Source organism: Carassius auratus, chromosome 38 (genome assembly GCF_003368295.1).
Source record: "Carassius auratus strain Wakin chromosome 38, ASM336829v1, whole genome shotgun sequence".
Lineage (NCBI taxonomy): Eukaryota > Metazoa > Chordata > Actinopteri > Cypriniformes > Cyprinidae > Carassius > Carassius auratus.
Genome location: NC_039280.1, coordinates 7,163,628 through 7,188,806, shown reverse-complemented (window position 1 = coordinate 7,188,806; position 25,179 = coordinate 7,163,628). Strand labels below are relative to the sequence as shown.

The following is a 25,179-nucleotide window of genomic DNA, read 5'->3' as shown; positions in this document are numbered from 1 at the left end:
ATGTTTTAAAGTAGAAGCAGCTGTCAGGATAGGACTTACAAATGCTGCATGTACTAGTGAGGCTTGCAGCAAAGCACAGCTACAGAATGATGTGAGGAACATAGTCTGGGTGCTGTGGATTGCGGTTTGGGACACCTGAATCAGAAAGCGAAAACTTTTATCAGGCCCCCAACTAACCGTACAATCGACCACACAGCAAGAGTGAACCATCCTCTTCTCTAAATCCTCCTCCAAACGTGCAAAACAATCAAATTACAGGTATCTAGCTGTGTTTCCTGCCACACGATTCCCATGATGCAACGCGACAAACATAAACAATGACGTCACAAAAGATCCGCCTATTGACTCCCTCTGCCAATGCATTGATAAAATTAATAGTTGGATGTGCCAGAGCTTTCTTTAGCTAAACAAGGAAAAAACTGAAGTCATTGCATTTGGAAACAAACATGAAGTGTTCAAGGTGAATGCATACCTTGACTCTAGGGGTCAAACAACTAAAAATCATGTCAGGAATCTTGGTGTGATTCTGGAGACCAGTCTGAGTTTCAGTAGTCATGTCAAAGCAGTAGCTAAATCAGCATACTATCATCTCAAAAACATTGCAAGAATTAGAGGTTTTGTTTCCTGTCAAGACTTGGAGAAACTTGTTCATGCCTTTATCACTAGCAGGGTGGACTATTGTAATGGGCTCCTCACTGACCTTCCAAAAAAGACCATTAGACAGCTGCAGCTCATGCAGAACGCTGCTGCCAAGATTCTGACTAGAACCAGAAAATCTGAGCATATCACACCAGTCCTCACAGGTCCTTACACTGGCTTCCAGTTACATTTAGGATTGATTTTAAAGTACTTTTACTCGTATATAAGTCACTAAATGACCTAGAACCGAAATTTATTGCAGATATGCTCACTGAATATAAACCTAACAGAGCACTCAGATCACTAGGATCGAGTCAGTTAGAAATACCAAGGGTTCACACAAAACAAGGGGAGTCCGTCTTTAGTTACTATGCCGCCCGCAAGTTGGAATCAGCTTCCAGAAGAGATCAGATGTGCTAAAACACTAGTCACATTTAAATCTAGACTCAAAACGCATCTGTTTAGCTGTGCATTTATTGAATGAGCACTGTGCAATGTCCGAACTGATTGCACTATATTTTCACTTTTTTTATGTAAAATCATTTATGTAAAATCAACTGTTTTTAAATTCATTTTAGTTAAGTAGTTTTTTTCATAATTTTAAAAGTTTTAAAATTGCTTATGTTTATTATTATTATTTTTCTTCATGATTATTTTACTTTATTTTATGTAAAGCACTTTGAATTACCATTGTGTATGAAATGTGCTATATAAATAAACTTGCCTTGCCTAGTAATAAGTAGACATTTAAAATACATCAATAACTGATATCATAGTTTAAAATAGATAAAATCAGAGTTAAGGCTTGCTTTATGTGTTGCTCGACGAGGATTTCTCAATCGTTGCGACTTTAAATCCTGAGAACACAAAATGCCGTGGAAGTTCCTGCCGCGGAGTGAAGAAGAGGTGGAGTTACGAGGATTCTCAGACAGTTGAAGTGCCCAATGGAGTTAAGAGATTTGCTCTCAATCTATTTTCAACACTTTAGATTGTTTACCACGTGGGGTTTGACCAATAGCATTGAATTGTGAAAAAATATGAAATAGACAAAATTTGGACATGCGAGGATTCTGCCCGTCAGTGACGATATTTTAATAAAGGTGTTCCATTCCAGTGTTAACCTGATTCAATTGGATCTGTGGTTCATATGAATTGTATAGTATACTGTGCCTTATGAAATGTATCATTATTAAATGTATCAGAAATATAGATCAGCACTTACCTAATGTAAGTTACTTTGCAGTAACCATGAATTTGTCAACATTCTTCTCACCACTGATAATCTGATTTGGACTTGAGGCTATTTTGTCCACCGTTCTTTCATTTTGGACACCTCATACATTAAGTGACAGAACACTTCTCTTTTATTATATATTTACATATTTGGTATTGCTGGATTCAGCACAACCCCACCTTTCCAACAAGCCATCATATTTGTTTCTATGATAATGCCAGGCAAAGCAAGCACAAAGTAAATGAAAACATTCTGCATAGATATTAAATTTGTGCATGTCCGCTTATTTTAGATATGTGTTTACATGTGTCTATTTATTCCATACATCAAGATATTCACATCCAGTCTTTTCTAGTAGTTGAATCAACTTCCTGACTACAAACATGTCAAGTTTCAAAGCTCTCAGAGCTTGTGTGATTGATCTGCATTAGTTTATATGCCTTAACTCCCATACGGACAGGCTATATTTTAGTCCTTTATTGGTTTTGTGGTGTATAACAATATCTGTTAATTTAACAATCTTAGCAGTAAAATATTTTTAGCCAAGAATCCATTTCATATATGGGAGACCTTAGAGATGAGGAAAAACATTGTTGGGTTTAGTTCTACCTCCGGTAGGGGTATCTCGAAAACTAAAGCACTTTTTGACCATTTGTCACTAGCCTATAAGATCAACGCCTGGTTCTACATCGCTGCCTGTTTAGCCCCACCCACCAATTCGCACATGTAGTGTATATAACAAAAGAGGAGAACACAGGATTACCCAGAAATCAGAAGACAGAGATGTCTCCGAACAAAGCTATGGAGTGCCAAATTGTGGAAAGACAGTCCGTTTGTATCCCAACATGAGGAAAGAGTAGATTAACTTTATTTTTTAATGAAGATTCAGACTGCTTCAGTAAGAACTCCGTCCTTTGTTCACTTCATTTTACCACAGAGCCGTTTACAAACAAGACACAATTCAACACAGGATTCTCAGAAAGATTGAAACTAAAAGACGATGTTGTGCCGACTATATTGGATCCCATTGTAATGTCGCAACACACAAGTGTGAGTTACTATTTTTATTACGTGCTCACAATTGCTTTTTTTTATTATTACAGATTATTTGATATGTACTGAGTGTCTATGCGATTTTGACCTAAATCGTTGCATCTTCCATCTATGAAGAATGTACACTGGCAAACAAACATGACTCTTAGCCAAGAGTGCTCTGATGGGGGGTTAAAAACAGAACAGAAAATACCCTATTACTTCTAAATGAAGTTTTTTGATGTAAGAATCTTGATAACATTATAAGGGGACCTCAGAGAACAGTACAAAATACAAAAATAACCCCTTCATAACCCCTTTAAATATATTGTGATTTAACATTACAGAATTGTCTGCTGGCACAGCAGTTCTGATTTTTACTAGCCCTTTTACAAATATAAAAAATATAATAATTTTAAGTAACATTTTTAATCAGTAAAAGCTGTCTCAGCAGCATGCATTAGCAGTATTGCTAATTTGGGTTAAATGTATCTGTATTGTGCATTCACTGGTCTGTAAACTCCATTCAGCACTTTGAAAAGATACATTTATCATCTCACTTTATCTATTTTGTTCTTTATTGTTTCGTTGTTCTTTCGTGCTATATTTTATGCATTAATCAATGCACAATGTGTCGTTTGCTACCATTTTTCTGCTTTGTCAGTTGTCTACCAAGTCAGTCCTTTTAACCAAATGTCTGCTTAGGCTTAGTTCATAAGCTTGGTGGTGATTTCAAAATATTTCGTAAGCCTGAGGCTACAATTTCCCTTATACAGACTCTGAAAAACATAAGAGTGTTCGAGACTGACAGAAAACACACCAGAAAATGTAATGGTGCATCTATATAAAGTCTTCATAGCTTGTGAGCACTCCCTGGGTACATGACACCATGGTTACAGCCCTTAAGGACAAAAGGCTTCCCAGTGCTTCTACTCTGAGTCAGGTTGTCACCCAAGCCATCCCATGAGTCCAAGCTTTAACCCTGTGGGGCAGGAAGAGGACATTATGGAGAGAGTGAGTCTGCGAGCAGGAAAGAGGAGCCTCCAGGCCTCGCTAATGACATTTTCTCATTTCTGCTGAGAGTCACATGAAGGAAGAGATGGGAGGGACGTCACTGCTGCTCCACTCTGACACTCAAATATGCTTCAAGACACACTAATAAGCAGCTAAAGTTCAAGTGGAGCAATAGTTGGGCCCTTGTGTGTTAGGGGTACAGATCATGCTGTTAATGCCTTGAGCACTCATAAAGACATACAAACTTTTACACTAACCATTAAATTATATATGATTCTAGGCATTGCGTTAGGGATTTTAATAAATCTTAACGTTCTGTGTATATCTTGAAAATTTGTGCCACAGACATTCAATTGTGATACTTCTGAGGAGAAGTGTCCTATTGGTAATTTCTGAATAATCTGATTTAAGATGTTTGCTTAATGGTGAATACAAAAGGCAAAAATTTGATTTAAAAAAAAAAACTGTAAAAAATACACATATATTTAAAGCGTATCTGTAAGTAACATTTTGAAATATTACAATTTAAAATAACTATTTTGTTATGTATTCATATGTACTTTATATTTAATATAATGTCAAATGTAACTTATTCCTGGAAAAGCAAATCTGAATTATCCACAGTTACTACGTCTTCAGTGGCACACAATTCTCAGAAATCATTCTAATACGCTGATTTGGTGTTCAAGAAACTTTTCTTATTGTGGAAACTGTGCATTAATATTTTTGTGGAAACATTGACACAATTATTTTTAGGATTCCTTGATGAATAGACGTTCAAAAAAGAGCATTTATTTGAAAAGGGAATCTTTTGTGACTTTTAATTAATTTAATGCATCCTTAATAAATAAATAAATACATTTATAAAAAAAAAAATCATAATTAACTGAAACTTTTGAACATTTGTGCACATTTTAATGTATTTATGTCTATACAAAGCAACTTACATTCAGTAGAGTATGACCCTATTTTTTTCATTTGGATCATATAATGAACTCTATGTCTTACTAAATGTTTTATCTCTTGCATAATAACCATAACAACGAAACATCTCAGTACTGTCTAAATATCAGCAATCCCAGGCAATCAAATAACAGGGCCAGAAATAAATCTTGTATAATATGCAGTAACCCTGCGTGAAAGTGACTGACCAGGCAGAAGCGCATGAATGATGTGTGAAACCTACAAAGGACACTCTTCAATAGCAAAGCTGCTCAGACGGACTGTAAATCTCTGACAGAATCCACTCTCAGATGGAGCAGTCCCATGTGGGCTGGTGAAAATAAGCAAAGAGAGAAAAAGAGGGAAAAACATCCATATGCCCATCCGCACACACGGCAGCCATGTCATTGAAACAAAACACATCTATAAATAGACAACCCACTCTCTTCATCCAAGACATCATGGTCGTCATAAAACCCTCTGGAATCTACACGACCCAGGGGGCAAAAAAAATGGCCGTTGATCTTATCGCCTCACATGTGCAGTCGGCTGAACATATAACTGACATTACTTTCAAATCAGCCATGCATTATCTGCTTGTTCTGTTTTTACACAAATGCATGGACGGATAAGTGCGCACACACATACACATCTTCTCTCTGGGCAATTAAAAAAATCATTGGTGCAAAAGGAACACAGAGCCACAGCTTTTTGGCCAGCTCAGGATTAATACTGATGATGCTTGAGGAAAGTGACACTCTCCCGAGCAAAAAAAAAAGAAGAGAACAGTGCCTACAGAACAGCCTAAGATGCACATTCCTCCACGGGAGTGCTGTGTAACTGAAGCTCCAGGTGTTGGTGCCACACTTCACTGACTGACTGTCTGACTGACTGACTAACTGAAGACTCTGCTAATTAAAAAAAGAACATAAGACCAACAGAAGAAGCGAACGCAGTAAAAAGATGACTCAAAGCTGACAGTTCACCACAGTTGTGGAGCTTAGTGTCTGTTTTTGTTTGCAAATTGTCTACACTTTTTATATGACTCATTCTTCAGAAACAAACTTCTGAGGTAGTGGAGATAAGTTCACTGCCTACATAAGTAACATCGTAACAATAAAAAAGTGATATTACTCCATATTAAGCAAGAGGATGTACAATTGCCATCTTGTGGCTTGTAAAATGGGTGTATATATATATATATATATCATATATATATATATCATATATATATCATAGAGATTAGATGTGTTTTTTCAGTAACCACTTAGAAACCGACCTGTCGACCACCTAGAAACCATGTATCAACATGCTAAAAATGAATCAGAAAACTTCAGCAATCAATGTTGTGCAAGTTATTGCAACATGCAAGTTACTCAGAATTGAACATTTGGCACATCTAAATGCAGTCTACTGTAAATAGGCAGCTCAGTTGATTCTGGAAAAACATTATGGACTGACATTTCTAGAGACATTTCCATTAACTTCCAAAAGCTCTCCTAGGTCCTGCCCTAGACTCGCCTTTAAATTATATCCAAAACTGATGAGCATCTGAAGATCTTATCACTGATTACACAATTCCTCTGAGGACAGGCAATGTAAGAAATCAAATTACTAAGAGATGAGTGGAGGTGTCAGGCAAAGAAAATGTCCCGGCATGCCTACACATGCTACACACTGGCATTCTCCATGGGACAATTTCTCACAGGAGGGTTGGCGGTAACAATCATGACACATAGTTGATCTGGAAATATCAGACAGACAGCAAGGGAAGCTTCATTTCATCTCTCCAGTCATTTAATCACCCTCCTTTCAATTTAAATATTGGTTTGGTGGCATTAAATAATTTCCTAATTAATAGACATATGTACTAAACAGCAACTAACAGTTGTGCCAGTTTGTCCCACGCATTGCCATGAGAAGATCCAGTATGTCAGGAGAGATTTTGTTGGTGTCACATTACCTAAGCTGCAGAAAAGTGCCCTCTGACCCTGCTTTGGGAAAGTCCTACTACCCCGTGTTTCTGTGTAAACAGCTCGCAACATACTCCCCAGCAATATGGCGACAGATGCCAGCTGTAATTCTCCTTACTTTTATGTGTTTCTATGTTAAAAGGTCTTACTTCCCTAGCAAACCCATTATCCAGCAAAACATTTGTGCTCTAAACAGCCTGGGTCGCTGACACCACGGCGCAACGATGGGTGTATCATTACAGTGCATGGTAAGGGGTCTCTGTCGGGTTGACTGCATATTTCTGTGAGCTGGTGAGGAAATGAGCTTGGGTGTGTGTGTGAGTGTGTGTGTGTCCTAGCACAGTTAACCAACTGGAGGAACAGATGGACTCCCCACTCTCCTTGTTGTGAAGAAACACAGCCTTCACACATACACACACACACACACCTCTCAAAGCAGCATTTAACTCTAAATGGGATATGCTGACATATTTATGTGGGCCTATTCATACATTTAATTATAATATTCAAACAACATTTGTTTCAGAGTGCTCATTATCTAATGCATAGTAAGCTTTTTTTTTTATTAAACAGAGAAAAAAAGTTTTGCCTCAGATAGGTGCTAACTATCTATCCAGGTACTGAAGACTGATATATAAATAAATATTTGGAAGCATGATACATTTTATTTCATCAGCAATATTGTTTTTATGTTTTAATATTTCTCACCTTGGGTTTCCTTATTAATATATATATAATATAATATATAAGGTATTCAGCATTATGCAAAGGTATAGTTTATTTTGCTTTTCTTTTACAAAAAAATTCAACAAATAAATTATTAGCTTCTAAATAATATAATAAATAAAAAGAAAACAGATAGAAAAGAATAGAGCAAACTAGTGTTCGAGGTCTTTACACACACACACACACAAATTCTTGATTATGGCTAAGGATTCAGCTGCTCAGATTGAGTTGGGGAGGTCATTCCACCAGGAGGGAACATTTAATTTAAAAGTCCGTAAAAGAGACTTTGTGCGTCTTTGGGATGGCACAATCAAGCGACGTTCACTTGCAGAACGCAAGCTTCTAGAGATTTTATAGAGATAATGTTACCTTGGTGGTATATTTAAATCTGCAAAATTTGCAACACACAGAAAATTAAATATTCAAGTATGTATTACTTAAAGTTAGCTCTTTTGCTAACTGGCTAGCATTATGCCAATGTGGTTTAGAGTTACTGTAAACTGCATCATGCAGCCCAGTTTGAGTAGGTCATTTAAAACATGCAGCAATCAGACCCACAGCCACTCCAGCATCTGTATGCAGATGCCTGCAAAAGACACACTCGGTAATGCAGTCGGGCCACTGGCTGAACAAGTGAGAGAGTAACTGAGTGGGATCCGGAGAATTAGGAGCTTGACTTTAGCACATGCCAACCCATGAGCCCAAGCTCATCCTTCTGAGGCCTGCAGGTGGGTGAGAGCAAATGGATTCGGAAAGCTTGTTCTTCAGTGGGTGCTAATGTATGGACTAGGGCGCTATTAAAAGCCACTACTGTGTGATATGCCTTTGCATTTAATTATTTATCTATTCATGTATTCCTCCTCTTTTTAAAGGCTTTTTGTCAGTTTTTGTGTCTAAGCCAGAAGCACAGGCTAGAGGAGGAGTGGGACTCAAGAGAATAAGATTACACTGAGAACAACTCTCTGTTTGATCTTCAGCAGAATAGACCTGCCTCAAATACACCCCATCTACTAAATCCCTTACTCAACAACAACATTTCTAGGCCAGAAGTCTCTGGTAGGTGTAACTGATCAAGTACATTCTGCATATGCTTATGGTGCAATGCTAATAATGATTATGGTTCGAGTCAATAGAGTGCTACAGGGATGACATATTTTTGTAGCCCAAAACCTTGGAAATATGTTTTTAGTTAAATTCATTGAATAAGGTCTATAGTTAACACAAGTTCAAGATATTTCCACGTTCACGCTTCAGAATTGATAAAAGTTGTGTTTATTTGTAAAGACTATCTTGATAAACAAAATGTGTAATAATCATAAACTTCTGCTGGTCTGCATTAATCCAAAATGGAAAAAAATCCTATTGGGTTTTTGTCAAAGAAACCAGGGCAATGCTAACTTCTGCATTGGCTTACAAAAATACATGATCACTCCAGCACTTTATTGGGGCAAATTCTTGGTCAGGCTGATGACATCACAAATGACCACATCCAGGGACTCCACACAGAAACAGATGTGTTTTGGCCAACTTGCCCTGTAATCCTAAACCTTTCTGATCCTCTGACCCTTCCAGAGACCAGGCAAAGCAAGTGGGAGTGAGATGTTCTCTATCTGTTGATATAAACCACACCGCAGTTCTCTTATTCTTCAGCTGAGAGAACCAGGGCAATACTGGTGTGCATAAATAATTTAACATAGCATAAATATTACACTGTCAGCACTCTAAAGCACCACCACAGGTGCCAGGATTTGTTTTCGTGTTTTTGCAGAAAAAAAAATAATGCAACTGTAAAAGAGATTTTGATTTACAACACAGTGCCACTCTCAGCAGTTTCAGCATGACCACAATGAGCAGTAAAAAAAGAAAATCGGAAATAAATAAAGCGGTCATTTAAAGCATTAAAGAATGTCACAACAGCATGCACAATATGTTAGGCTCATTTTTAGATTCTTCACCAATTTTGTTTCTTTACAAACCCAACAGCTGCAAAAAAATACCAGCACAGGGCACCTCAATGAGGGTAAATCTTGACTTCACAACAAAGTCCATTATTAACTTACTGCATATAAACTTGACTGAGATGTTTACCTGATGTCGTTCTGCTGAGGTGGTTTCTTGTTTCCGACCAGGTTCACCGTTTTTGCTTGTATGGGTTTCTCCTCTCTAAAACGAACAAACATATTTTATATAGTGACAGTAAATCTTTTAGAAAATAAATCTTTTACATATGTAAACTTTTTCTAATATTACCAACTTTCACCAAATATGCATTTTCACAAAATGCAGGTTGAGTTATAAAGGCAAAACATATCCATTCTGAAATATCATTGTTAAAGAAATAATCATCCAAAAATGAAGATTCTGTCTGCAGGTCACAAATGAAGATAAATAAAGGAGTTAAAAAAAATCTTATTTTATATTCCACAGAAAAATGTCAGTCATAGAGGTTTGGAATGAGATAAGAATGAATAAATGATGATGACAGAATTTTCATTTTTGGGTGAGCTACGCCTTTAAGCTAGCACAGTATTGTTGGATTTCTAAATGCCACAAAAGCGTTGTGAGGTCGACCTCTAGCTTCTGCTTCAGGACAGAAGTTGAGAGTGAGGAACTGTCAGTTTCAAACATCGATCTCATGACACACATCAGAAAATGAGATGTTGTTCATCAGCACACTAACATAGATTAGTACACAGATTATGTGGTGATCTGTCTCTTCTCTCTAAGAGAAATACTTTGAGGCTAAATTCAGTCAATTTGACCTGTGACCTTTAACTATTTAAAAACAATGTCATTTATTTCTCTTTCAGAAGAGTTTAGTAGAAATAAAATGTATATACAAAAACTGAGAAATTAAATAACTGCATGATTATTTCCTATGAGTAATATAGGACAATAAGTTGGTTAAGTTATTGATTGTAGCTGCTCAGTAAACCAATTTAAGATGCATAAATCTGATTTCAAATCTCAAGGTGGCCAACAACTAATGTAATATAAGCAATGATGGCTTCTAAATGGCAGGTGGACAGGAAGCCAAGAAACATCTTCACAGTCTTCATAACAGCAATGAAGAACCACAAATGGCCATTCAGAATAAAACTTTATAAACCATCCTTCGTGTAAACTGCTGACAAGTGCCTGTCATAAAAAGATCTCTTATTTTTATGGTTTGCATTTAAAGTACTTGGTGCTTATAAAGGCTTTTTTTTTTTTTTTTTTTTTTTTTTACTGTAAATCTTTGAGCTGAATACTGTTGCTATACATATGAAGTTATTATTACAAGAGGATCTAAAAAGAAAAGAAAAGAAACAGATGAGGAAAATATAAAGCTATGACTGATGCTTCTACTCAAGCTGTGAGAGATGCTCACACTACAATCAGGGAAGATTTCAATGAATGGGTTAAGTATCCTGACGATCGTGATGACGAGGCACGGAAATATTGTCGTGACCAGGCAGGAATCCTGACACTGGTGGTGAATAGTGCGGAAAATGTTCACTAACCTATTTAAAAACAAAATGCATTATGTGTCGAATAAATGAACTAATAATGTGACATGAACGTGTTCTGTCCGAAACTAATCCATCACAGAGTGAGGTATAAAACAGCAGGATGTATGGAGCTGTGGATATCTAGTTCTTCCATGTCGACACACCCCTCTCTCTTTAACAGCTACACCTGTGTCCGGTCACCTGGCCTTTCATTACACAAGCTGGTTTCATATGGATGTGTATGAATACACAAGCGGTGCTCATTTATGACAGGTACCCAAAAGGATGGAGAAAGCGGACATACATGGCCAGACTCACCCACACACATACACACACACACAGGACCTCAGGTGCAGGCGTACAGCCTGATGGCTTTATTAGTAGGCTATTGCAAACAGATGCACCTACAGAAACCATCACAAGCTGTTTGCCTTTTGGTCTCCAGAAGCAGCACAAATACTACAGGCAGGCTCCCTATGAAGCGTGATGTCTTACTTGAGCATGGCCTCATCCTTTGCCTCTTCCTCCTTCTGCCGAATCATCACAGCCATAATAATTTTCCTCTCCTCCTCTGTGAGGTGACTGAGGTCCGGTAGATCGGGCATGGAGCTCTGCGCTGTGGGTGGGCGAGGGCCGCCGCGGGGCCCCACCGAGGCGGACATATTTTACCCCTGTATGGTCGGTGCACAATCCCAGCTATCTAAACCGCTATTCAGGACATAGTTCGATGGCTTATCTGCGGTTGTCGTGAGCGTGGCGAACCGTTCATCGTTGCGGCGGGCACCCACGGTTGTGCTTCTCTTCCTATACGGCTTTTTCTCCTGTCTCTCTCCCCCCCACCCCCCGCCCGCCCGCCTGCCTCTCCCCTCCAGGTCCAGTTAAGGGTAGTCCATATCTGATCAGGAGGAGAAGTGCGAGTCGACGAGGGGGTCTTGGGCTTGCTGCTGAAGCCGCCTCGGAGCTCTGGATCTCGGGTGGGATGATGGGAGCAAAGGCGGAGTCCGCGCGGCGCTCTGTTTTCCGAGCTCGCGCTGCTGATGCTGCCGCTGTCAGGGAGACGGAATAGTCAATGGGACCGCAGCCCGTCGAGCGCGCGCACGCCTCTTGGAGACGGCCGCGCCGCGCGCACTCTCATTTGAGAATGGGAGCTCGCCGCAAACGCGCACAGCATCCCATTTTCGTTCTCCAATCACAGCCCGCGGGTGACGCACAGGTTCACCAAGCATGACTCGCTGAGCGCGTGGCAAGTACAAATTCAGCACGCAACAGATGAGTGGCTAAAATATAGCCTAGATAATAATTCACACTTAAACACTGACTTGCTGTAAACGACTAACTTCACTTAGAAATGTATCCCTGCACCACACAACCATAAGGGTCTTTTTTTATTGAGATTTATACATAATATGGAAGCTGAATAAAAAAACTTCCCTTTGATGTAGCATATGGTTTGTTAGAATAGGACAATATTTGGCTGAGATACAACTTTTTGAAAATCTGAAAAATACTGAGAAAATCGAATTTAAAGTTGTCCAAATTAAGTTCTTAGCAACGCATAATACTAATCAAAAAATTGTTTATGATACATTTACAAAACATCTTCTGGTAACATGATCTTTACTTAATATCCGGATTTTTGGCATAAAAGAAAAATGTATTATTTTGACCCACAATGTAAGCTATTGCACAAATCATCATCTTCATCATAATTTTTTATCTTTAAAACAACGTTTAATTTCGTACATTTGCACAAACACGTGTAAAAGTAAAATGACTATATCTTCTAAGGCAAAGCATCTTAAAACGGTGAAATGTGAGGGTAATTTGCTATTGTGATTTAATATGGGATAATAATTCATCTAATTTTCCCTACCTATCCTTTTCATGGAATGTCCCAATTTGCAAAAAGTGCCTCGCTGCCATTTAAATCATTAACATAACGGAAAGGAACAAATTGTGTACAACTAAAACTAGTTAATATTAACCATGTAAAATATGACTGTTGCAATTAGTTACCACAGTTTAAAGAATTTAGAATAGGCTCACTTTTCTGAATTAAACCTGAGACAACACAAATATTCAAGTTTTCAGTTTATAACTAACATTACACTTCACAGGCAGCATTTCATTTTTTTCTAAGGTGAAACAACACTTTTACAGTGTGTTGTCCAAATTTGAAAAAATACTGAATGTGAAGATATTTTTAAACAACGTAATATAAACTTATACCATAAATACGTAGGCCATGTACAGTAATTAAATAATGAATTGGGAATTAAATGCTTTTAATGCATTTTATTAATGTAGGCTAGGCGTCTAAAATAAGCAATTAAATAAATAAATTAATAATAATAATAATAATAATATCAATAATAATAATAATAATAATACATTTTTAATAGCGCGTTTTAAAACAGCCAAGGACACCTTATAAAACATATCTCAATCTGTACTAAAGCGAGAAAATGCATTTAATCGGTGTTCTTTAGTGCCATTATGGGATTATTTTGATCCTAGTTTTTATCTCAGACATTAAACCGTTGCATCGTGTTGGTTGCAATATAAGGTCGGTGTTTTGCATGTTATAGGCCCACTTTGTTGTTTTTGTTTGTTTTGTTTTTTTTCCGTCCGTTTGCATGACCAGTTTCTAAGCAATAGGTTGAAGAGCGGACTTTTATTTTGGTGTTTTCTCAATGGCTGTAATGATGACGTGTGTACAGTCATATTATTTGTTGACTCTGTTACGCCATCTAAAGGTTCCTTCGCTTGCACTTCTGCTATCTGTGATTACATATTCCAGTCGTTAGCCGTTAATCTGGTGAGGAACCCTTGTTAAATATCATTTTTAATTGTATACATATGTGGGCACGTGCACAGAATCTGAAAAACTTAGTGTATGTATATGTGTATGGCATTTTAGGGTCTAATGGGTATAGAATTTAGCTTTATGCATCGTTCCCTAACTTTTGTCTTCTCAATTACGTTACGTATTTGTGGACAGCTATGCTGCCTGTAGTGGTAGTGCATGGAGGTGCTGGTCATGTTCCCAAAGAAAGAGCTGAACTCTCTACTATTGGTGTAAAGGGGCAGCCAGGACTGGGTATGCCATCCTCCAGAAGGGAGGAAGTGCCATGGATGCTGTGGTTGAAGCAGTGGCCCTGATGGAGAACAACCCAAGGTTCAATGCAGGTACTCATAATATTCATACTTCACACCTAATACCTAATAATACATCCAGGGTGAGTAGAAAACTCAGGTTATGCCCATATGTCATAGGTCAGGGGTCAGTGCTAAATGTGAAGGGGGAAGTGGAGATGGATGCGATGGTAATGGATGGCAGGAATCTAGATAGTGGGGCTGTTTCAGCGGTCAGAAGAATTGCTAACCCAGTGCAACTGGCCAGGCTTGTCATGGAGAAGGTATTGTTATAAAATGCATAACATTCCCAACTACTGTACATGACCACCATGGGAGATTTGGTTTTGAGTAATCTACAGTTACCAAGATTAAAAACAAAAAGTGTTGGAGACACATAACTAGGGAATACTAGGCTATATGCTCTCAGATGCTTTTTGCATACAACAAATGCAGTCTTTAGATGATTTTACAAAACTTTGCATTTAAAATAATGTAAATAATGTCTGTCCTTTCTCTGGAGACAAAACACTTGTGTCTGACAGCTGAAGGGGCCTCTAAGTTTGCCAGAAGCATGGGTGTAGCGGAAGTGCCTGAGGAGTCATTGATCACAGACTATGCCAAGATGCGCTGGAAGAAGAACCTGCAGCCAGATGCCAACCCTGTGGAATGCCAAATGTAAAGCTTTTATGTAATGAAAAGTGGTACAAAGTGCTGACATAAAGTTTTTGGTATGAGGGGCCTAATGTCTTGCAACAATAGTTAAAGGGATAGTTCACAATCAGTTTCTTCAGACCTGTATGACTTTCTTTCTTCAATGAAACACAGAAGATTATATTAGCTACACTACCGATCAAAAGTTTGGAATAATCCCGTTCAACTCTTATGTTCAACAAGGCTGCATTTTTGTAATGAGTAAAAAAAATAACATTGTGAAATATTATCAGAATTTAAAAAAATTGTAAACATTTTACCTGTGATGGCAAAGCTGCATTTATTTATTTATTAAATACAATGAAAGTAAAGAGTTCAACTTTATTATTACTTTTATTATTATATAATGAAAGTAAGGGGTCCAGTTTTGTTTACTATATGAAATGAGCATTATGTTACCAATAAAGCATATTTAATTTGAAAAGGACATTTTAAAAGGAAAGTCAGTAATTTTGCTTATTTGGTGCATTCATTTTAAATGTCTAGAAATTACAACACATGGCGTGCCCTGATGATGTACTTTATCTGATTTCCTTCTTTCTGATGAATTATTCCTTTGTTACCAGAATAATTAAAACATTTTGTTCATGTGGGTGTTTTAGGGGCAAGATGGGAACAGTTGGTGCAGTTGCTGTGGACAATGACGGGAACATTGCTTGTGCCACATCCACTGGTGGAATGCTAAATAAAATGGAGGGTCGTGTGGGAGACACGGCGTGTGTTGGTAAATCCAAACTTGCTGCTTTGCAATGTATGTCAGGGGCCTTGATTTGTTTGCACCAACCTGATTAACTCCAGTGTTAACCTTTCCAAGAAATCAAACTACAAATGGCTTTACGTATAGTTGTTTCTGTGTATTAAACTGAAATAGAAGAAAGTATTTTAACATTGAAAAATTACACACGCAAAAAAAAAACGAAGCAACTCATATGACAGCGATTGAACTCTGACCTTTGGACATGCAAGAATGTGTGTAATTTTCAGCTGCTCATGAGAGCTTGTTGCCTGCTGAGTTAATATTCAAACCACAGATCTAATCCCCAGCTCAGCTCACCCACACCACATTCTCTCAGGACACATTTTAACCTGAGGGAATCACACATACACACCAGTGATAGTAATAGAGCTGCATAAACAGGAAAATAGACACTGCTGGTATTGTCTGATTTAGTAAGTCAGTAAATACGCGAAAATGTAAAAAGACAGCTCCCTTATTCTGCAAATATTATCAGGGATTGTCTTAAACAGGTGGTTTGCTGAGCGTGAGTGTGCATTGGAAATATCTCACTCTGGATTTGTGTTTCTTCTTCTGATTCTCAGGATGTGGGGGTTATGCAGATAACAATATTGGGGCTGTCTCACCCACGGGCCATGGGGAAGCCATCATGAAGGTCACGCTGTCTAGACCTGTTCTCTTTCACATGGAGAAAGGCATGTGTTACGAGATCATTACAACTTATTTAGCAAAAAAAAAAAAAAAGCTTTTTTCTTATTTTGGTGAATGAAGCCATATTTATTAAATATTAAATATTTATATAATGCTAAAAAACTGCAAGGACATATTAAACTGATCAAAAGGACAGTACTACAAAACAATACATGCTATATATATATATATATATATATATATATATAATTTTTATTTTATATTTTTATATATATAAAATGCTGTTCTTTCGAACTTTATATTCATCAAAGTATCCGAAAAATTTAGGCCTATCACAGATTTAAAAAAAATTAAGAAACATAACTGTTTTCAACATAATAACAATAATAATACATTTTCTGGAGCACCAAATTAGAATATTACAATGATTTCTGTAGGATGATGTGAAACTGAAACCTGAAGTAATAGCTGCAGAAAATTCAGCTCTGCCATCACAGGAATAATTGACATATTAATATAGATTCAAATAGAAAACAGCTATTTTAAATTTGAATAATATTTCTCAATATTCCTGATTTTACTCTATTCTTATTTTTTTTATAAATGCATCTTTGTGTGTTGGCTTTTAAAAACCAACTTTCAAACTTTTGAATCGTGGTATATTTCATAATTGTCTATTGCAATAGTCAGATATATTTCATGTTTTACATAATTACTCCTTTTTCTAATAAACACAAGTTATAATGTATGTGTCAAGACAAGTGACTACCAAATGTAGTAAAAATAATGCTGGAGGACTTTGGTATTAATTGTAATATATTGTACATAGTGAGCAAGGAATGAAAGCATTGCTCAAAACAACAACACTACAAGTTGTAAGTGACAATTAGATTTGGATCAGAACCTAAAAATAGCTAAAAATACGTTAGATGTTAGATGTTAGAAAAAAGTAACTAGAACTGTAGAGTTGCAAGAGCTTTACATCACGATGGAATCAAAATGAACCTGTCTGGGTTTATTTTGTGATAATGCTCTTCCTATAGTACATCTTATTTTGTACTATGCAGTTGTACTCGGTAGTTTTATTACTGCATGGCAAAATAAAAATGTCACATCTTGGACCATAATTCAATCTGCACTATAATAATGATTTAGAAGTAACAGGTATATTGACATGAGCTCATATGAGCAGTTCATATGTGTTCATGATTAGCTGTGCAACCAATTGCTGGTGCATTTTAGTAAATAAATGGCTTGAATTACTGCAGCTACACATTAACTGGAGATCTAGGGCCTCATTAAAATGCTTGACCTCAAGTCTGTTTAGGTAAACATTGTTCACTTCATTGGTCTGAGGAAAAACTATTTGAGTCGGTCTCATACAATGCGTTATATAAAACCACCTCCAGCACCATTTATAAGGAGCAGACACGTGGAAATCAGAGGTGAAGAGCTGTCTCAACAGTAAAGTGAAGGTTAACTTCCCTGCACATCCTCAGAAGGACATTTCAAATAACATGGTCTGCCTGTATGTTGTGTAGTGTAAGATGGAGGTGATCTGTATGTCTGCTTTTGCCTTGTGTGTGTGGAAACATAACGGGAAGTGTTTTCGCTGAAGCAGCAGAGGTCAACTTTGCTATATGTGTGTTGTTATGGGCAGGGTGTTGATAAGATTATTTGGTCTCACCTAAGATCCAATAGTTACAAACAACAATATGGAAATATACTACCATGTACTTGTTAGTCCACTGTATGTTTTTATTTGAGTAAATCACTTACTTGTATGGTTAATTGTATGTTTTCTATATTCTCTAGGCAAGACCCCAGAGGAGGCTAGTGACCTAGCTCTTACGTATATGAAGGAGCGGGTGGATAGTCTTGGCGGGGTGGTGGTGGTATATCCAAAAGGGACCTGGGCAGCTCAGTTCAGCAGTTTACAGATGTCATGGGCCGCTGCCCAGCAGGGCGAACTCCACTATGGGCCGCTCCGTGGCGAACACTTTGTTGAGCCTGTACAAGAGAACATATAATGACCATACATATATGCACAGTCATAGGCACATTTTAGTTTACATTTTTACAATCAGTATTTAATACAAAGGGAAATGTGCATACATGCAAATCAGTGTTTGTCTGAATACATACATGCATCATGGCAGTAATTGAGCATTATTATGCATTTTGTGGTTGATCTTCTCTACAGTAAACAGTAAAGCAATGCAAGTCTTACATATATTAATGGACACAATAACTATTATAACACTCTATTTTTGAGGACACTGCAACAGTGTAATACTGTATTTTCTCCAGTAGATGGAGGTAAATTTATGATTTTGTAATCATGTGAATTTTATTTGTTGTAAGGTGCAGTGCACATTAAAAGAGACAGTTCACCCCAAAATGCTAATCCTGTCATCATTTACATTTGTTCCAAACCTGTTAGAGTTTCTTTCTTTTGTTGAGCATAAAAGAAAATATTTTGAAGAATGTTGGTAACAAAACTGTTGATGGTAGTTTCCATAGTTTGAGTATAACTTCAAGATATCTTATTTTGTGTTAGTAAATATTGACAGAATTGTCATATTTGGATGAAATATGCCTTTAATAATAATTACAATTTTTTAAAATAAATGTTAAAAGAGATTTTGCAGCTTTGATATGACTGATATTGATATGCTTTAATACTAAAGCAGTAGAGATAAAAATGCTGTACACATACTGTAAAAGGCACCCATGAACCTAAGTCGAAATATCTTGGCAGACTTACCAGACTGGTTTTATAACTGATTTTGAAGAACAGAAATAATGATTTATTCCTGAAGTAGTTCAGTGTATCATTTCCTTCTGAAAGAGAAAGCAGCTTATTAAAGCAAGTTATTTTTAACCAATATAACATGTTGACATTTGAACAAACAATGCAGCAGTTTTATAATGGTCTACATTCTCTGACAACATTTGTGCCAAAAAAAAAAAAAAAAAACTTTGTAGCATGTTTTATGTGTGTTTGTGTCATCACACAATTTAGACTGATTATGATGGCTGAACTTCTGTCGGAAGGTGAAAATGTGCAGGAAAAAAGACTTGTTTAAGTCCCTCATGTGCTATTTTAAATGAACTGATACTGATAACATCAGTTCTGGTGTTTTCATCTACAGTATAGTGAGGTGGACGTGGCCTTCAAATCTTAATGCCCTGACCCTCATGACAGTTTAAGTACACAAGCTTCTGCTTATTGTGTCAACACACAGGCCAGCTTGCAAGTTCCAACTGTGAATTGCCTTTATAAAGATCAACAACCCAAAAACCAGTTTTTCTGCCCTCAGTGGTCAGTTTGTGTTCAAAATATTCCACACGTGAGCATGCAAAACAGCATCAGCTTTTGTCCTCTCAAAGACTCAACCGACAAGTCATGACCTCTCTGTCTGATATCACCCTTAAATGTGCAACATAAAAATACATCTCCCAGAAAAATTGTGTAAAAAAAGATTAGAGTTTACCTCAAGGTCAGTAAACTTTGTGTGGCATGGTGCCATGTTAATTTAAGATAAAGATGGTGAGTTGATGCCACGATTTTTATACCACTTTATAATCACTTTAACTAAATATTTGCAGGCACCCCCTTTTCAATATTTTGTATTTTGCTATTTTAATATTAAATTGGTTACACTCACTGTCCCTCACTTGAGTATGTAATCTATTAATGCAGAAAAGGTGATTTTAAAACTAAAGATTGAGTTTACTGTAGTTATCTGATTGAACTGCATTTATTTTGGAGTGCATATATTAACATATACACTAAGAAAACGTCAGATTTACGAATATTATCTACAGAAATCTATATACGAAATTATCTAAACATTAGAATTGTTCCTAAATCGGCTGCAGTGCATTCATTTAAAAATTTAGATTTTGTATTTAATTGTCTTGCAGATACCTTTATCCGAAGTAATAAGGATACTCCTACAATATGCCTATTGTGAATGTAAAGTTTATTTATTAAGAAGCTAGACTCAGAAACAAGCTAGTTCAAAGATGAAAAGCAAAAATATATATATATTATTATTTAACCAATGTGAATTTAAACAAAACTCTTTAAAATATTTAAATGTAAAAGCTTAGCGGTCAAGAGGGTCATTCAGTGAATGTAAACGCTGCCACTATCAAGGATATGAGCGCTTCGCCCGCTGATTGGTCGGCACTCGGCAGCGATGACAGAAAAGGGGCGGGCCTAAACTCAGGAATCCGCATAGAAAAAGTCAGGAGTGACAGATTGGCCGGAGTGTGTGTGACAGAGCACTCAGACGACGACGACGAAGTCAAGCAGCACCCCCTTCTTACAGTTGCCATCTTACAAAGCTTTATTATAGACTCTTAACACAGTGTCTACATTGCAAAAGAGCGTAACGACGCTACAAAACTTTAAGAAAATCAATATAATACTAGTTGATTATAACGGTCGCTTTCTATTTTTGTATCGTCGCGTGAGATAATTACGTAATTACGCACTTGTGGCGGTTACCAAGAGCTAATACAAATACATCGCGCTTGTTTGCTTTGACCAGTAACCTTAAATCATGTGAGAACGAGTTCTCGTGAAGTTAAATACATGATAAAGTTATATAGAAGACGGAGAACACGGCATGGATCAGTTGAAGTGGAGATGGCATCCTCTCTGGACATTTATACATTTTCTCACAAGGCTTTTCTGCAGTCAGCGCTGGAGGAAAAGTCACGGGCATCTGCGAAGAAGTTTGCAAAACTTCATCAGACGGAGCTTTTTTTATCAAATACAGACATTCTGATTGTAATTTAGGTGAGTGGTAAATTCATATGCTGCATTAAGATTTTTTACTGTAGATGTATTTCAAAAAGAAAACTGCACAGTAAAGGATGCAGTCCAAGTCGCCCGAGCTGTGTCCAGGAAATGGCCCCGTTGTGGGGGAAAAAAAGAGAAAAATAAAATAAATGTAATATAATATATATGCGCTTAATTGATTTTATCGGTTATATTTATATGATTCGATCATTTAAGCACGAAGCCGCAGGTTTTCACCCCTACTGATGTTCTCTACGACAGGCGAATTGTAAGTGTTACAATAAACCAATGCTAAATAATTATTATAATTGGTCAAGTTTGCACATATGTCTTCTCCGCAAAAAATGACCAAGGAACTCACACGGTAAAAGTACCGTTCTGGATCTCCGTGTAGAGTGGAGCGGAGTGACAGACATTATCTCAAAGCGTTCTGTAATCATCCGCCTCTTGCTCCAGTCCGGGTTTTCCATTTCCTGCTCACTACTCAGAGTAACCCGCTCAGAGAGAGATCCGTGGGCGAAGACATGGACGCTCTGACCTTAAAAAAACTGCTGCTCTGTTCAGGTAAATCAACCGTTTCCATACACCTTATTCAGACGCCATATTTGATTAAGTGCATATTTGATCAAATGTTGTGAGGGAACGTAATTATGTAAAACTCACATATTTATGGAGTTTTTGTCTACTGAAAGTTTCTTTGGAAATATATTTTGTCAGCTAAACAATAGTAAAAAATTAGGCCTAAATATGGCGCTCCAGAAGTGTAATATTATCCACTTTTTTTGGAAGGCACCTTTGCCGGTCACATATAATCTGTGAATATATGTAACAGGTAACAAATAAAAGGATATGAATAATTGTTAGATCGAATATATTTATGAAAGTTAGTTCTGAAAGTTTTTGACATATAGCCCTATACATTTTAGACCTGTTTTCACCAAGAATGAGAACAATAACGATAACTATATTTTCGCCCACAACAAAGAACGTCATGCAATGTTCTGATTATTATAGGCACTTCAGTTTTGTCATCTGCTGCTTTACATGTGAGACAGATGGATTCTGATTGGCTATCAATGTTTTTAGCATTCATCAGCTGGAGAATTTTTTTTTTTTTTCACTGTCATTAGTGTTATAGTTTTGGTGTAGACTAAAAAAACGTTATAGTTAATAACTTTATTATCACTGCAGTCATTGTCCTTTATGTAAACAGCCCTTTAGTCTTTGAACAGAAATAATATGTACAGTAAACCAGCAGTACCTTCTTATCTCATTGTCATATCTGTTCCACAGTACATTACTTAGAGGTACAGTATGCATCTGTGAAACAGCCAATCAAATATAACAGCAGCAGTGCACAAAGCTGATTTAAAAATCATCAGATTGTGTGTCCCTTCTGTGTTGGCATTGTAGCCGGGTGGGTTGGCATTAGCCAGTGGAGGACAATGTGTCAAGACTTATTCATTAAACCCTTCATTATTGCACTTGACACATTAAGTAAGTCTTTTCATTCTTCATTTCATGTTTCTTTTCTCGTTTCTAATTCAGTTTTACAAAGCAGCCATTAGAGTGTAAGTGTCGGTGTGGCATGGCTTCCTGCTGACCTCTGAGCGTTAACGTTTTCTGTTAATCAGTGTTCTGGTGACACAGATGACTTGTTCTCTTGCTGTGAGTTCCGTGCCTGGAATCAGGGAACTGTGTTTAACTGCCTGTCGAGTGCAAAGGAGTGTGACCTCCAGCAAGGTCAAGAGAGGCCTTCGCTCATCTGATTCAGCTTCGGGTGGTTTTGGGTTCCTGGAAAAACGGAGACAGAGAGTTAAAGCAATGTTAGGAATGGAAACAAGTGATTTTGTGAGAAACAGAGGTAAAAAAAAAAATCGGTGTTCTCACATCTCAATTAAATTGCATTAAAAATGGGACAGTGTAGTTTTGTTGCATTTAAAGATCAGAAAACACTAGAGAGTTAAAATTAACTCGTAAAAGTAGTTAAAGGGGTCATGACATGGATTTTTTATTATTTAAACTTGTATGTTTCTTGAGGTTTACTTATAATGTTAATACAGTTTTTTGCACAATTTTTTTTTTTTTAAGTAAAATAAATATGACCTGTAATCCTGACCCTCTTTCTTAAACAATCTTTTTTAAGAGACGTGTCCTTTAAGGCTTGTCAGGAATCAGCTACTGATATGATTGGCTAACGGGATTGCATAGGAAACAGTACAAACACCCCCTCTCTATTGGATGTGAATGTTTTGACAACATAATAATAAAAAAAGATAATTTCCAAACAAAAGCATTATGAAATGATTTACTTAACCGTTTGTGATTCAGCTGCAGTCAGATCTAGTACTGCTTCATCTTTTAACAAATCGTCCCCTTGGAATTATAAGGTTCTATCTGCGTTCTGAGTAGTTTTGAGATATTGAGCTTTAAAATTTTTGTGTTCCATAGACTTCTGTAGATAGAACCTTTTTGTTTTTTCAATAAAAAATCCCAAAATGTACACAACTTAAAATAAAACAGCACATAATGTAAATAAATTGTCACAGAATAAGAATATGTGAATAATTCTATTTTGACAAAAATGTCAGATAGAACCTTATAATTCCAAGGGGACGAAATGTTTCTTTATGAACTCTCCATGACACTGTGCCTCATTTACAAAACAAAATAGTCAGATCAATCCTCAGACACGATCCAGGAGGCCATAAAAAAAAAACTAACCACTTGTTCCTTGTTCTGGGAACCATCTGATATCTGTACCAAGTTGCATTCAATTCAATTATGAAAAACATTCGAACAGAAACAGTAAAGTGCCTAACCAATGCCTTCTGAATCAGAAAGATTTGACAAATGTGTTGAATAGGTAACAAGTTGTGGTTACTATTAAAGCCAGAGGAGGATTCTAGCCTTTGACTTAACCTCATCTGCCATCATGAGAAGTGCAGTTTAAGTCTGTGTTAGGGAAGAATGCTTTGATGAGGCCGTTGATCTCGGGGAAATCAGAGTGCTGCTCACAAGGGTAATATTTTCACAGACTCAGAAAGAACAGGACGATCACAAAATATTAGGACTAATATATTCAGGGTGATTTGACATTTTTCTGCTTTATTGCGTTCTTAGTCTCAGACAGAAAGAGAAAGATTGAATGTGAATTTTGTTTTGTGCATGTATAGTCTGATCTTTGTGCCCTTGCTGTGACTTTTCCTTGTCTGGGAATGTTTTATGGAGATTTTAGTAACATAATACAGCGTCATAACCAATCAAACTGAATTAGTAGATTCATGACAATTATCAGGTTTGGTCTGGGTGTTGTTTAGTTTGGAACTTGGAAAGAAAATAGTGCTTGTACTTGTGTGATAGGTATGTTGAATTGACTATTTTGGGTTAAAATGAGTTTGTCTAAAATGCTATGGCCAAATATTTTTTTTACGTGTCTAAAACTGGTCAGTCCAGTCGTCTCATCTGCCATTAGCTTTAAATTATGTGAAAAGTATGACATCATCTACTTACCGTCATGTCACTTGAAACATCTTTACTATATAGTATGAAAAGAGCTATTTTTAATTAATGCATATTATTATTAGTTATTAATAATTAATGCAAAATTATTAAAATGCATCAAGTAAGGCACCAAAAATATACCAAATTTCTAACTTGTGCCCCATCAAAAAAATAGATCCTTAAAGCTATTGGTGAATGGAACCATTGCTAATAATTGATGTGATCAGAGGCCTTGTTTGGGTGGAGGCCGTGTGTCTTCCAACTCACAGCCAGAGCCTTTCCTTTTTTCTTTTAGTCCCGCTCTCCACCCCTTCCCCCAATTCCCTCGCCCTGTGTCTCTGCCTTACTACATGCTATGCAGTTGCCAAGTGCTAAGAATCTGCGGAATGCGGGATTGCAGCGGTCTGATAAAGTTTGCTTTGTTCCCGCCGTGACCTAAACACTGGGAGGGATATGGGACCCTGGGAGTTTCACTGCAGAGCAGACCCTGTACACAGTCTCGGCACACTGTTAAGCACACACACACACACACACACACACACTTTAAGCCACATCTCATTAGCAACCTTTTA

General features: G+C 37.0%; 1 protein-coding gene and 1 pseudogene across 1 annotated transcript in view; one reads left to right on the top strand and one right to left on the bottom strand.

The window, feature by feature from the left end:
• Positions 1-12,208, bottom strand: part of LOC113057475 (regulating synaptic membrane exocytosis protein 1-like) — a 17,274-nt gene extending 5,066 nt beyond the window's left edge. Inside the window, exons 1-2 of the mRNA XM_026224904.1 lie at positions 11,547-12,208; positions 9,649-9,723 (exon numbers count right to left, since the gene is read on the bottom strand). Of these exons, the coding sequence (XP_026080689.1) occupies positions 9,649-9,723; positions 11,547-11,713 (242 nt within the window). The 5' untranslated portion in view covers positions 11,714-12,208. The remainder of the gene's footprint in view (positions 1-9,648; positions 9,724-11,546) is intronic.
• Positions 12,209-14,054: 1,846 nt separating this feature from the next.
• On the top strand, positions 14,055-18,712 carry LOC113056845 (isoaspartyl peptidase/L-asparaginase-like; annotated as a pseudogene).
• The last annotated feature ends 6,467 nt before the right edge of the window (positions 18,713-25,179 follow it).